This window comes from Bacillus rossius, chromosome 3, assembly GCF_032445375.1.
Source record: "Bacillus rossius redtenbacheri isolate Brsri chromosome 3, Brsri_v3, whole genome shotgun sequence".
Lineage (NCBI taxonomy): Eukaryota > Metazoa > Arthropoda > Insecta > Phasmatodea > Bacillidae > Bacillus > Bacillus rossius.
In genome coordinates, this window is record NC_086332.1 from 78,086,706 (window position 1) to 78,100,031 (window position 13,326).

The 13,326-nt window shown below is 38.6% G+C and overlaps 1 protein-coding gene across 1 annotated transcript in view; it reads right to left on the minus strand.

The window, feature by feature from the left end:
- Nucleotides 1-303: 303 nt before the first annotated feature.
- The window catches only part of LOC134531326 (protein PRRC2A-like), a 35,846-nt gene continuing 22,823 nt past the window's right edge, over nucleotides 304-13,326 (minus strand). The window contains exons 2-3 of the mRNA XM_063367020.1: nucleotides 7,285-7,459; nucleotides 304-523 (exon numbers count right to left, since the gene is read on the minus strand). Coding sequence (XP_063223090.1) covers nucleotides 304-523; nucleotides 7,285-7,459 — 395 coding nt within the window. The remainder of the gene's footprint in view (nucleotides 524-7,284; nucleotides 7,460-13,326) is intronic.

The window sequence follows — 13,326 nt, forward strand, 5'->3', positions numbered from 1 at the left end:
GAAGTTGAAGTCACTTTGGTTATCAAAACAAACCGCAGCTGTATTAAGGCTTAACGCAAGAGGTTTGTTTAAAGAACCCGTTACGAATAATCGTATAAATACCATCATGTATCGTTAAACAAAAACGTCAACATATCAATAAGAATAAGTTTGGACTTCAATTATTGACTTGACAAATATAACAAACACCACGGGACAGCCTCGTCTGCACGATTACACGGTAACCGGGCGAAGCCGTGTTTTTTCCCCACTCGTTGTCTGCGCCATGTTATTGGCTGAACTGAAGTTTTGCATCGTTTAGGCCTAAACAGTTTTTAACGTCGAAGATTCCAGTTCGTAGTCGGACGTGGTCAGGCACCATTTCCGCAATGTTTCGGGCTTGACGACGTTGGCAATGGCGACCCGTCTGCTGACAATAGACTGACTGCCCGTGGCGCTGCGGCGGCCCTTGAGCCGTGTTGCCACCTGGCGCGCTGGCTGGCGCTCGGCGGAAATAACACCGCGCGTGTTTGTGTTGGCAGCGCTGCTCGGCGCCCCCCAGGCGCGGCAACACTGCCATCGTCTCCACCAGTGGCGGCGCTTCGTTTACTGCCCACACCAAGCGACTCGACCCACCTTCAAGCTCCGTCAGCTAGCTTGGCTTTTATCTCCGCAGTACAGCAGGCATCTTCAGGGTTGAGGAATCAACAGGGGCTGGAAGGTGGTAGGTCTCTCTATATGCTTGCCAAGCTGCCCGCCACTCCTATCAGCTGTGGTATCAGCCAATCAGGGGAGGGCTTTCCTGCCATTGGCTTTTGTATCAGCCAATCACGCATGGCCTCGTCGTCTCATTGGTTGTACTGGTCAATCAGATTAAGACACTGCAGTTTCGTACCTCCTGCTTTCAACAGTTTTTTTTACTAGTTATTAATACCAATGTATTGCTAAGCTTGTTTAACTTTAACCTATTCATTCCTTCATTTGTTATACTGTTTTTTGCCTATTTGCATTTTTCTTATCGTTGCTATTCGGCTGGGTTTGTGATGATTTTTTTCTCTAATGTATGACATTTGAAAACCCATTACATTTTAATGATTTTGAACTGGCTATTGTTGCATGATGCCATGTGTGGTTAGTTTTTTTACTAGACACATTTTTATTAAAACTTAAACAAAAAACTGAAGTTTAGCAACCCTAATTTAAAGATATGCGCATTTATTTTAAGCAAAACAATTTAAATGTCATTTAGTTTCCATCGCAAGGAATCGTTTGTAAATTTTTATTTGCCATTGCGCTTTGACATGACGGCTGATATTTCGACTATCAAATGTCGAGTACGCCTAGAGCAAGGAGACCAGCACACTATTTCGTCTATGATGTATTTTTTATGTGTATCCTCTTAGCTATCGGTGTACAGCATTTGGTAGAAGTTATTTTGTGAACGTGTTGGAAGTCAAGGAACGGAAATGTGTAACAACCACGGCGCTGTCATCTGTGGTGGATGGCGCCAACCAAAGTTCACAAAGACAAAGAGAAACCTTATAGATTTAACTTTTTAACGAATTTTAACAAGATGGGTGCAGTTTATTAATAAAATTTCTATGTCGAAAATTAGGTTCAAAGCAAGGGTTTAGTTTTTTTTTTCAAGTCTTTTAACTTCTATCAGAGCAGTTTTATCTGCTAATCAAATGATTCAATAGTCGACGTAGTTGGTCCGACAACGAATTCTAGAGGCGAGTGTGGAAATTATGTGATTCACGTCCAGGGATGTAGTTAAAAACTAAATTTGCGTATGTTTATCACGCTTAGCATTATTTTAAAGAATTCTACGTCAAATTTTGTGTCAAAGTTTGATATCATAAGTGCATTTGCAAAATGAGGACACGTGAATTTGCTCGTTACCAAAGTTAGATGTTACACATCATTGGTGAGTTTTCAAAGACGAGCTCACTTTTTTTTAACCGTGTGTTGCTGCAGGGCTGCGCTGGAGCCTGGTCGACACGGCGAGAGTTGGCCTACTGTCACGACAGCAGATGTCGTGGTATGGTGTCCCGTTGTTACCGTCGTGCGATGGAAAAATTTTGAAACGTGCCATTAGGCTATACTGCTTTTTGAGAAACATTGGCCATAGTAGGTATTTTATGTCTCCAGTTTTGTTGCAGGAATATTATGCCTGCGTTGTGGCGCAAACTATTTAAAAACTAAAAAATATATAGAGTTTCACGAAATGCGATGTATTAATTCAAGTAGCCCTACATACATTACTGGTAAGCAAATAAAAAATCCCTGACATATTTTTGTTTGACAAATAAACCTATCAGTATGTAACAGTATTTTTTTTTTAGAATTCTTTGAGTAATAAACATTTTGTACGGAACAAATAAACAAGAAGTTGCAGAAAACTGCTGCGAGAATACCATCAAATGTAGGCCTACCTATATCTTTGAGACAGTAACTATCGTATAGTCTAAATTATAATGTTTCAAAAATGGCACCATGGACGTAAATGTTTATGCATAAACCAGCTTTATAAACACAGAAAACTAACTTAAAGAAAGTGGCCTTGAAGTCAGGCAAATAATTTGATTACAAATATTCGCTTGAATTTTTACTAATATAATATGACGTGTTTTATGTTTCTGTCAACAAAATATGACACAAAAAAAAATTGGTTGTCTGTAAAGTCGGTTTACGGACGATAGTTTAACGTGACAACGTCATAACAAAACATTGATGAAATGATTGATCCAGAAGAAAATGAAATATCATATTCGGCCTGAGACTGAGCCGTAATAGGTTTTTGCAACCAAACCATTTAGGCATTAAAAATATTATATTATTTGAGGAAGAAATTTGTTTTTAATTTTTCTGTCTTTTGTATGATAAAATCTACGTCTGCATACTTTTATGAATAAAATTAAATCATTTTTATTGAATTATTACTATTTTGTATGGATACAAAAAATGAGTGAAATGAAATCTACAATTTAATTAATAAATTTACTTTTATTTGCATTCACTAATTCAAATATATTCATTACTTTTGAAGTGTCGTGCGCGCCGTATTTATTTTTACAAGTATAAAAAAAAAAATTTCAGCCGCCGGGATTTGATCAGTTAACCTATCGACAAAGCTGGGCAGTATCGAAAATACAAGTATTTAAAATACATATTTTCGATACTTTTGGGTTTTGTACTTTGTATCAGTAGAAAGTTATGTTTCAGTATTTTATATTTTGTATCGAAAACATTTTTGAAGTGTATTTACTGTATTTTGTATTTTATAAAATACAAAATACATTGCATACTTGCATTTATAAAATATCTCATTTATTTGCTAGATATTTTAATTTTGGAAATTAGGATTGGCTATTTATTTGCAATCTGGCACTAGTGAGTGATATCATTGTAAAGGTACATATTAGTTGAACAGAAACGGTATCACAGATTTTACAAATTGCTGTCTTATCACGTATGTTCATGAAACTGAGTTAATGTTCATTTATGTCGATGTCAGTCTTACGACATCTAAACATCCACTGATTCTTCCTCAACATTTGAGATGCGCATCTCATACACTAAATCTCGTTGCAACAACAGATATCAATAAGGTCATTGAAAGCAATCCATCAATTTCGAGGATTCGTCACCCAACACTGGCCAAGTGTTCTACTTTATGGAATGCCTCAGGCCGACCAAAGTCGGCTGAAATAATATTTTCTATCCTAGGACATAAACTTAGTTATCCTTGTGTTACCAGATGGAATTCTATGTACGATTCTATCTGCCAGATTATACAATTTCAAGAAAAATTACCAGAAGTTTTTGAATCACTAAAATTGAAATGCACCATTAAAGAAACTGAGATGGAATATCTAAGAGAGTATATAGACATATTTAGCCCTCTTGCTGCTACTCTTGACCACCTACAGGGAGATGACTGCTATTATGGCCAATTACTACCAACGCTTTTTACATTGGTTAAAAAGTTTGAAGAATAGAACTCCAAAATTCCAGATTTGGTGCACCTCTTTTGCAAGCTATGAAGACATCAGTTTTGAAAAGATTTTAGAAATATTTTGAATTAACTTCAGAGGTAAAAGAAGCCATTATTGCAACATGTGCACATCCATACTTCAAATTGCATTGGTTACCTGCAACTGCAACTAATGAAAGCACGAGGAAACGGATCCAAGAGGTTCTAACAGTGGCTGCAAAGGACATAAACACACTAAGAGATGACAAGAAGAACAGTTACACACCAGCAGAAGATGATTGGTTTGCATTCGATGTCAATACAAATAATGAATCAAGTGTTGCACAAACAAACAAAATTGAACTTGAGTTATTACAATACTTACAAGATAAGGATACCCACACGAGTATGCTAGATGGTTATCCAGTGATGCGAAGCTTTTCTTACGATATAATACAAGTTTAACCTCTAGTGGTCCTGTTGAAAGGTTGTTTTCATTTGCAGGTATAATACACAACCAAAAACGCCACAGCTTAAGTGACACAATGTTTTAGAGACTGGTTTGTCTTAAAGGGAATTCGTCCTTCGTTGTTCATAAAAATGTTGCATGTATTTTGTAATTTCATCTGTATTTTAAAATACTATTTTGTATTTTGTATCCAAACTACATTTTATTTTGAGTATTTTGTAACTGTATTTTTTAATAAATGTACACAGGTATTTTGTAATTGTATTTCAAATACATTTTCAAAGTATTTTGCCCAGCTCTGCCTATCGATTGGTAGTCAGCGATATTAACCGCACAGCCACGAGGCCATATTGGAAACAATAGTTTCAGATGTTATAGATTAATAATATTCCACGCACGATATTTGTTTGGATTTCTTTTAACTTGCATATTCTCTGTTGGACTCGAAATATTTACACGCTCGTGGGCTCATAACTACAATACGGTGTGTGATTTAGTTGATCAAATAATAACTCATGACAAAAAATTACCATTGTCAAACTAAAGCGTGAAAAGTATCATACCAGCAATAAATATTTAGTTACACAGCTAAAACAATACTCATACAACACTGTTTAAATATACTGTCAGTACAATGAGTCGGCATAAACGACCGCGGTAACTGGGGCAACCTGGGCGCTGCGGTCGTATAATTATAATATAATTATTACTTCAACTATTCGGCTGGCTGGCAGCCTGGCGGGAAACGACTAAAGTCGCCCCCAAAACAACCAGTGCCACCAAACCCAAATGCGGACAAAATGTCCAAGCTCCCGCCCTTTTGCATAGTAGCATTTCTACTCTGTCCAACTCTTCTTCCAGAACCATCCTTCTGTTCCTGTAACCAACCTGCTTGTAATTAATGCATGAAATTTTGCATCCCGCATGTCAGTGCCCCGGGTTTTCCCTGTGTCTATGCAGGTTTTACCTGGGCCCAACTTATCTAGTTTTAACTTAGAATAGTCAGTGAGGGGAGTTAGTCATGGCTAAAACTTTGCCATGGTTGGCCAATACCCTCCTAGCACATGATGCATGCTTCCTCTCCTCCATGGTTCATAACCTGCATGCCTAGAGCGTATAGGCTTCGGCCTGAGACGCACTTAGAGTCTTCCCTACCCAGACCCCTTCCAAACACAATTAGTAATTAGTTAGGTTAGGAGAAAAAAAAGTCGACCCCGGGGCAAATTCTCACCATACCCCCACCTCTTGGATACACAAAAAACCTAGTTATAAACCATAGCTCAAAATTAGTGGTTTTATGACCACCCACTCCCCCTTTTCAAAAGGCCTTAAATTATCAAAATATTTTGTCAGAGGTTCTTTATATGTATACAAAATTTCAACATATTCGGAAAAATTGAATGGAAATATTGTATAACATAGTCCATTCATACATACGTACAGGTGAAGCTAATAAAAGCGTGGTAAAAATACTTTGAAATACTGGCATTCCAATTTTGACAACCCTTAGTTACATTGAAATGTAGAATTAGCGCAACGTTCATCATGTAGAGGTCCTTGTTAGTCTACATACATTCGACGCCATGTTGAATAAAATAATTTCGTGATTACATTTTTACTGTTAAATCTTAAATGTTGAATCAGCTCTACTATTTTAAGTTTTGTTTGTATTAAGTATTTACAGAACGAGTTCTGTCGTTTGAGGAAAAACAAATGTTCAAACATATACTTAGTGTTATAATATGTGTTTTAAAATATTACAGGTTAATATTTTAGTAATGCCACATAAGTATAACTTCTAACGTGGGTACCTAAGTAGGTACACTCTCTTTTTTTGGATACGAAATTGTTCAATTATCCTAATATTTAATTTTAATATTTTTTAATTAGTAATTTACAAAATGTTTGAATATGTAATGCTTGTATAACTCAGGGAAATGCCAACTATTCTGATTTGTTGGAGGGGGGGGGGAGGATAACAAATTGTGATATATTTTAATAATGTTTCTAGAGGGTTTATGTTAACTTACTGGTGGAGGGGGAAGGCTACCCCGCACCACCCCCTCCGATGTTGACCCTGCCCTGTTGAAACTTCACGTTTATAATTGTTGATGTGTAACATCATATCTCTCAGTATACGACATTTGATGGGATTAATTTCGTGAATTTGACGGAAGACAAGGAACGGAAATGTGTAGGTAACAACTACGATCCTGCCATCTGTAGCGGATCGCACGAACCAAAGTTCACAAAGCCAGAAGGAAACTTTAAAGTATTAAATGTTTTGTGAATTTTAACAAGATGGGAAGTATTTTAATAAAAAAAACATTGTCAATAATCAGGTTCAAAGCCGAGGTTTAGTATTATTTTTTTTTTTTTTTTTTTTTAAGTCTCTTTCGGTATTATCGGAGCCATATCACTTTATAGGTAGTTTGAAATTTCGCTCTATAAATCGAATGATTCGGTAGTCTACGTAGCTTCTCCGGCCGCACAAATTCCAGTGGCGGGTGCGGAAACTACGTGTGATTCGCGTCCAAAAATGTAGTTGAAAACACCATTTGCGTATACTTACATATCACGCTAGGGCATGATCTTAAAGAATTCTGCGTTACATTTCGTGTCCGAGTTTCTAATTATGACACATGAATTTGTTCGTTACTAAAAGACTCGCTCACACAATTTTTTCTCTTAAATATTTGTCGTTAGTTCAGCGTTACATGTTTAATTCATTTATAAGAACGTATCAACATGGGATGATTGTCTAAAAAGTGTCAAACGATAGCACGTAACAAAGTAGTATTTTTTTCCCCATGCCAAAGTCGGTAGGTAATAGGTATATTTGCATGGTGGAGAGAGAGACCCTGCCACGCCAGGTGGCTCGCGGCGGTTGGCAGCGCTGGCCCGCCGCGGCCGCAGGGGTGCCACCCATACAACAACCCCTCCTCGTCGGCCGCGTGATTTACGGGAGGGGCGCAGGGGGCGCGGCCGGGTCGCGGGGCTGGGCGCCGCATAACCCGCGGCGATTAGTCGCACAGCTGGGCACACCGTCATCGCCGCACGCGTCACATCCAGGAGCCACGCGTGCTCGTATACAGGCACACGAGTATCACAGTCCTGGCTGCTGGGTGTAGGTAGTCCGCCATCTTGGATTGTGACATTACGGCGGCCGTGATCTATGACCAGGACCTTCGAAATGTTTCCCCCCAAAATTTGCCAAAATTGACCCCTTAATCCACCAAAATTACCCTGGCTACATTTGTAGTAAGATGAGCAACATTCGATTACCTATATGTAGAGACCCGGAAATTTCGCGGATTCATTTAGTCGCAAGCTAGAATGCAAACCTCCACACTGTCGCATTGTGTTCATGATTGGCACGCAGGTCTACGACCGTGAGCCGACGATGCCCAGCTAGGAGAGAAGTAAGCGAATCAGGTAGTGCCAAATAACAAGGATAAAAATGTTCTCGCTAAGAAATCAACCAATGGGAAAGTAAACATGGGTCGAGCACACCTATAACATTGAATTCTATCCTGAGGCCAGAAGAATCCGCGAAATTTCCGGGTCTCTACCTATTATGTCTTAATACATCAGAGAAATACCGTCATGTAAAGGAGATTACACAAAAAGTCACGGTAAACTCCATGGGACCTAGCGAAGCTTCCTTCCTTCTTGTTAATCAGTGAGAGAGCATAATGGCATCTAAAATAAAATTTAAAAAAATTTAACTATACCTACATAATTCAAACAACGTGTTGCGAATTCTGTTGTTAAGACGCGGAGCTCTTGGGAACATATGTATTATATTAAATGGAAAACTAACACTTTGCTAATGAATTATTTAAAAAAATCCTATTTAAGTATTTGTTCCTATATAAAACTCTAAATAGTCACAGAAGCTGATATGGATTCTGGGTCGTTCATTGCCTTCAGCGGGATCGAAAGGTCACTGGTATCGTTACTGCAGCAAGGAGTTTACCTCGAGGAAAAATGCTAAGCACCATGAGAGGAGCGAGTGTATGTTGGGTCCTTCCCAGAAATCTTTTAGTTGTGGTCAGTGCTAGACACCTTCAATCAAAGAAATTTCTTTAATGAAAATCGCATGATCTGTACAACCAAGCTGACTAATGATAACAAGGACGAGTCTACAATATCAAGGAAGTGGAATGAAGTCAAAATGTTAGACTATAATAATCACGAAACATATGCTTACAACATTATCCCATATCTTTTTAATAGTTTGGAATTTAAAACTAACGAAGAAATTATCATCTTTATTAGAAATGAAAAAAAAAAATTATACCAAATATAGGCAACATCGATATAGGCTACGTAGAATAATTTGAAGTTGGCAAGACGAATGACTGTGATGATACTCTGAAACAAAAAAACATGTGGAAACGACGTGATAAAATAAATGGAAATACCTTGTCCATGGTAATGATGCTGATAGCTTCGATGATGACGATAGTGACTTTGAGACTGGCGATGAAACAGAAGACTAAAGAGATTATTTGAATATTGACACCAAAGTTGTAAAGAAGGTGGATGCAACAACAGAAGGACATGTTACACATCGAGGGACGATCCAAATGGATTAATTGACGGGCTAAGACATTTGATTGGTTCTCTATGTGCAGGAGACTATTCTTGCACAGATGATATATCCTTCATACTTGAAGTCCTGAGAGAAGCAGGGTCCATAGAATAAAATCATCAAATTGTTTTGATCTTATTTGTGTAATTTTTACAAGTTAATAAAAATTAAAATTAAAATTATGACTTTTATTTAATAGCATTTTTACATATACCTACATTAAACTTCTGTTGCTTAAAGCTACATAAAGTAGGCCTATATAAAACATTAGCATTCCTGGTTCTTAAAGTTAACATATACCTATATTTTACAATTTCAACTAGATGTAGAAAATATCAGTATTCTAAAAATAAAATAGGGCCAGAAACTATTGATCCTGTCGATTGTATCCAATTATATCCTAATGTATCCTGTCGATCGTATCCTATCAAGTTGAATGTTTGATCAAATGTGCGTCCTTTTCGTTATAGGTACGTAGTCAAGTCTGTAGTCAGGATTGAAGATATAATGGATCAGCACCTCTTGCTCTTGTAGTAAGTGTGAAACGTTTTTCAGGATTCTTGGTCCAATAGCAACCGTAAAATATGCTTATTTGGACTGTATATGCTTGTAATTAGTTATATCCATACTGAAAGTATGCCTTGTGAATTTGAAATAGGTCATATTTGTTAAAACGATATGACAAGTATTAAAAAAGAAGGCCTCGTAGCTCGGATACGCATGGCCTACTGTAATGCCTGACATGAACATGACCTGTTTGAAAGATATGACAAGTATCGAAAAATAAGTCCTCTAGGTTCGGAGATGCTTGGCCTATGTGCTTGTATTTGGCACACTAGTATTCATAAGGAGCACCGATGGTGCATAGGCACAGTGATAGTAACATATTTATTCGGCCGGGCAGGTATCTTGCACAGAGTTCTTGTTCGGAGTTAGTATGGTTGTCGAAACGAATATGAAAACACTCTTGTCAAAAATTTATTGTTTCCTTCCTTGGGTTTGAACGCCTAGAAACTTTAGCATATTAAGGTCAAGAATCACGTGTGTTGTACCATAAGGAGACTTGCTGTAGATTGTTGTAGCAGTGTATTTTTGTGCAAACGCCTTGGGTTCGGTTCTGGTATATGGGCTACGACTTTTTTTATTTCGGTCGCAATTATACATCCGTGGGCTGGTTTTTAATTTTCTTTCCGTTTTTCGTACCACAAAGTGATTCCAACAAGTGCTTGGCACGTGCCGGTTTATGGTTGTAAACGAAGGTTTGGCGTGTGGGCAACCTGGCCGGGCTGGCGGGGCTGCGTGCCTCGCGCGCTTCTGCCATCTCGCAGCTCTGCGCGCGGCCAGCCTCCGGCTCCAACCGCGAGGAGTTTTCAAAACTGCATTGTGGTTAGCTTTCAATCCAGGTACTTTTTACTAATCGCACGCAGCGGCGCGAATCTGCAGGATTCTCAGGCGGGCCCCCGCGCGGCCCGAGATTTCTGCACGTGGGGCTGACAGACACTCTTCTTCGGACACGATGCTTGTATGTTGTATACTGCCCATGTTTTGGCCTGCGTGCATGCAGTAAGCAGAAAACTTTAAAATATACGGAAGGTTTTCCATTATACCCTTTTTTTCTTGGTATCAAACCCGTTTCACAGTCACGCTTTTGCAAGTGAGTGCAGGCCCTACTTAGTGAGAGGATTCTTAATTCCAAGAAAAGGGAAGCGGGTGCCTGCCAGATACCCCCTCCCCCCTTCCGGATCTAAGCCCATGGTTGTACGTGAATACTTTTATCTTCATGTATATTTGTAGACAATATAGTTAACAATACAAGAACAAAGTTGCTGCTATGCCTGAAGTAGGATTCGAATACATGGCCCTTACTACCTAGTGACTAGCGCTTGGAGTGTCTGTGTGTATCACCTTTCTCCTCTGTCCAGCTGTTTCATGTGTTATTGATTTTTTTTATATACTATCCCTGGAACATAGACTGTTTTATAATGAGACTTGCTTTTACCCACGACTTCGCTCGCATTGATGTCAAATAAGTATCAAAGATCATTGCAAATAAAATAATATGGTAATTGTATTTTTTTATTACGTGACTGGGATCATCAGTATTTAAAACTTCAAAAATACAATTTAGCTTTAAAAACTGAAAACTTGCATTATTAAAATATGTTTCACTATTACAAAAAATAAATCAATTGAAATCCTAACATTTTAAAAAGTTCAAAGTATTAAAGTATAATAAATTATTTTTTCTTTAAACGAGCTTAAATCAGAGTGTATTCTAGGATGCTCCTGTATACTATGTTATATGTTCTTCTGTCCAGTGCAAATATGTGTAGATTTCAGGCATTGGACACACACGAACAGGCTACAAATAGTTGGCCATGGGTAAAGCATGGCTTTTCCAATTGCACCCCTGCTACCTGCAATGTTTGCCGTTGCGCTTTGTTGATGGTAACAGCAAAACTAAGCCTGGCGGGAAACTGAACTCTTTTGAATTGTAACGGTATATCAGTGGAGATGATTGGAATTCGAGGTATGAATTTATGCCTTGCGTTGTCCCAGTACCTCCAATTTATTAAAGTCATTTGTAAACCGTTCCCTGAATAGCTTTACAGTTTTAACTGCACAAATTAATAAGCATAATAAAACAAAATAAAGTCCAATGATTGAATGTTTGATTATCTTTTCAATGGTTGAGAAAAAAAAAGTATGATTGAAAGACACATCAATTAAAATATAAAATTATGGACCAATTATCTTAAGAAAAACCTTAGTATTAATTGAAAAGAAAAACGTATTTCAAATATGCAATAAAAAAACATAACCATGTGTCGTACAAAGTTGGAATATTTCTCTGTAGTATTACAAACTATTTCTTGGCAACTCTTTTCCAAAGGAATCTTTTGTTTAGTTTGACAGTTAGGTTTAGTTTGTGTGAGTAATCCGGCCGACGCGTGCCTGACTCGGGACTCGAACCCAGGAGGCCGGGCGGCGAGCAGTGGCGGACTGCCCGGGCCGCAGCCCTCGTCTCCCCGGGGACGACTCCCCTCCGCGCGGGCTTTATGCGGGGGAGGCGCCCAGGGGGCGGCACTGTCAGCGACACGACAGTGACACGACACTGCCCGCGGCCGCCTCGGGGGGCAAGTGTTCCCGAGAGGCCGCCCCTTGGCGCGGTCCTGCTCTCCAGCATCCGGCCCCTCCAGGGGACCGCGGTCCGTTCAGGCCCCTGCCAACACTTCTCGCCATCTCACCTCGGTAACGAGCCAATTCATGAGTTCTCGTGCTGCAAACACACTCGTAATACGAAACTCGGTCCTCAAATTTTACCGTAAAATTCTTTAAAATATTGCCGAGCGTGATAAATGTACGAAGATTAGTGTTTTCAGAATACATTTCTAGAGTCTAAACACACGTAGCTTCCGCAACTACCGCTGGAATTCGCTGCCGGAGCAGCTACGTCTACTATCGAAGCATTCGTTTCGCAGAGCCAAATTTTAAACTATATAATGAAACTGCACCGACAAAAGCGAAAAAGACTTTAAAAAATACTACACCCCGGCTTTGTACCTGATTTTCGGAAAGGAATTTTACTAAAATATTGCTCATTGCCCATCTAGTTAAAAATGCATTAAAAAGATTATACTATAAAACTTCCCTTTGTCCTTGACAATTTTGGTTCGCGCCATCCGTCACAGGTGGCAGCACCGTGCTTGTTACACATTTCCGTTCCTTGACTTCCGTCGCATTCACTAAATTACTTCCACCAAATGTCGTATACTGAGAGCAAAGATGTTACACATCAAAATCATACAAGTGAAGTTTCGACACGGCTATGTCAACAGCGGCGGGGGTGATGCGGGGTAGCCTTCCCCCTCCACCGGTAAGTTAATCTAAACCCTCTAGAAACTTCATTCAAAGATATCACAATATGTTCCTCTCTTCCCCCCACCCACAAGAGATAAGAATAGTTGGCATATCCCTGAGTTATTCGAATGTTGCATAGTCAAACATTTTTAACATTACTAATTTTAAAATAAAGATTAAAAGTTTGTGTCATATTTAAATGACCTTACCTCACAGATATTCAATTTAAAAAAAAACAACCTAGAGAATGGTAGATAAATTGCGTTTGTTAATGTCCACAAAGAGTACAAAATTTTACTTACTATAAAACTCAACAGTAAAAATAGATCGCATTTGTTTTTATTATTTTTTTGTTTTACTTTTCAGTGCATCATTTAGCTACTAAAACCTAACTGTATGAAAGTAGAAAACAAATATTGTGGATTATTTTGTTTTGATGTGAGT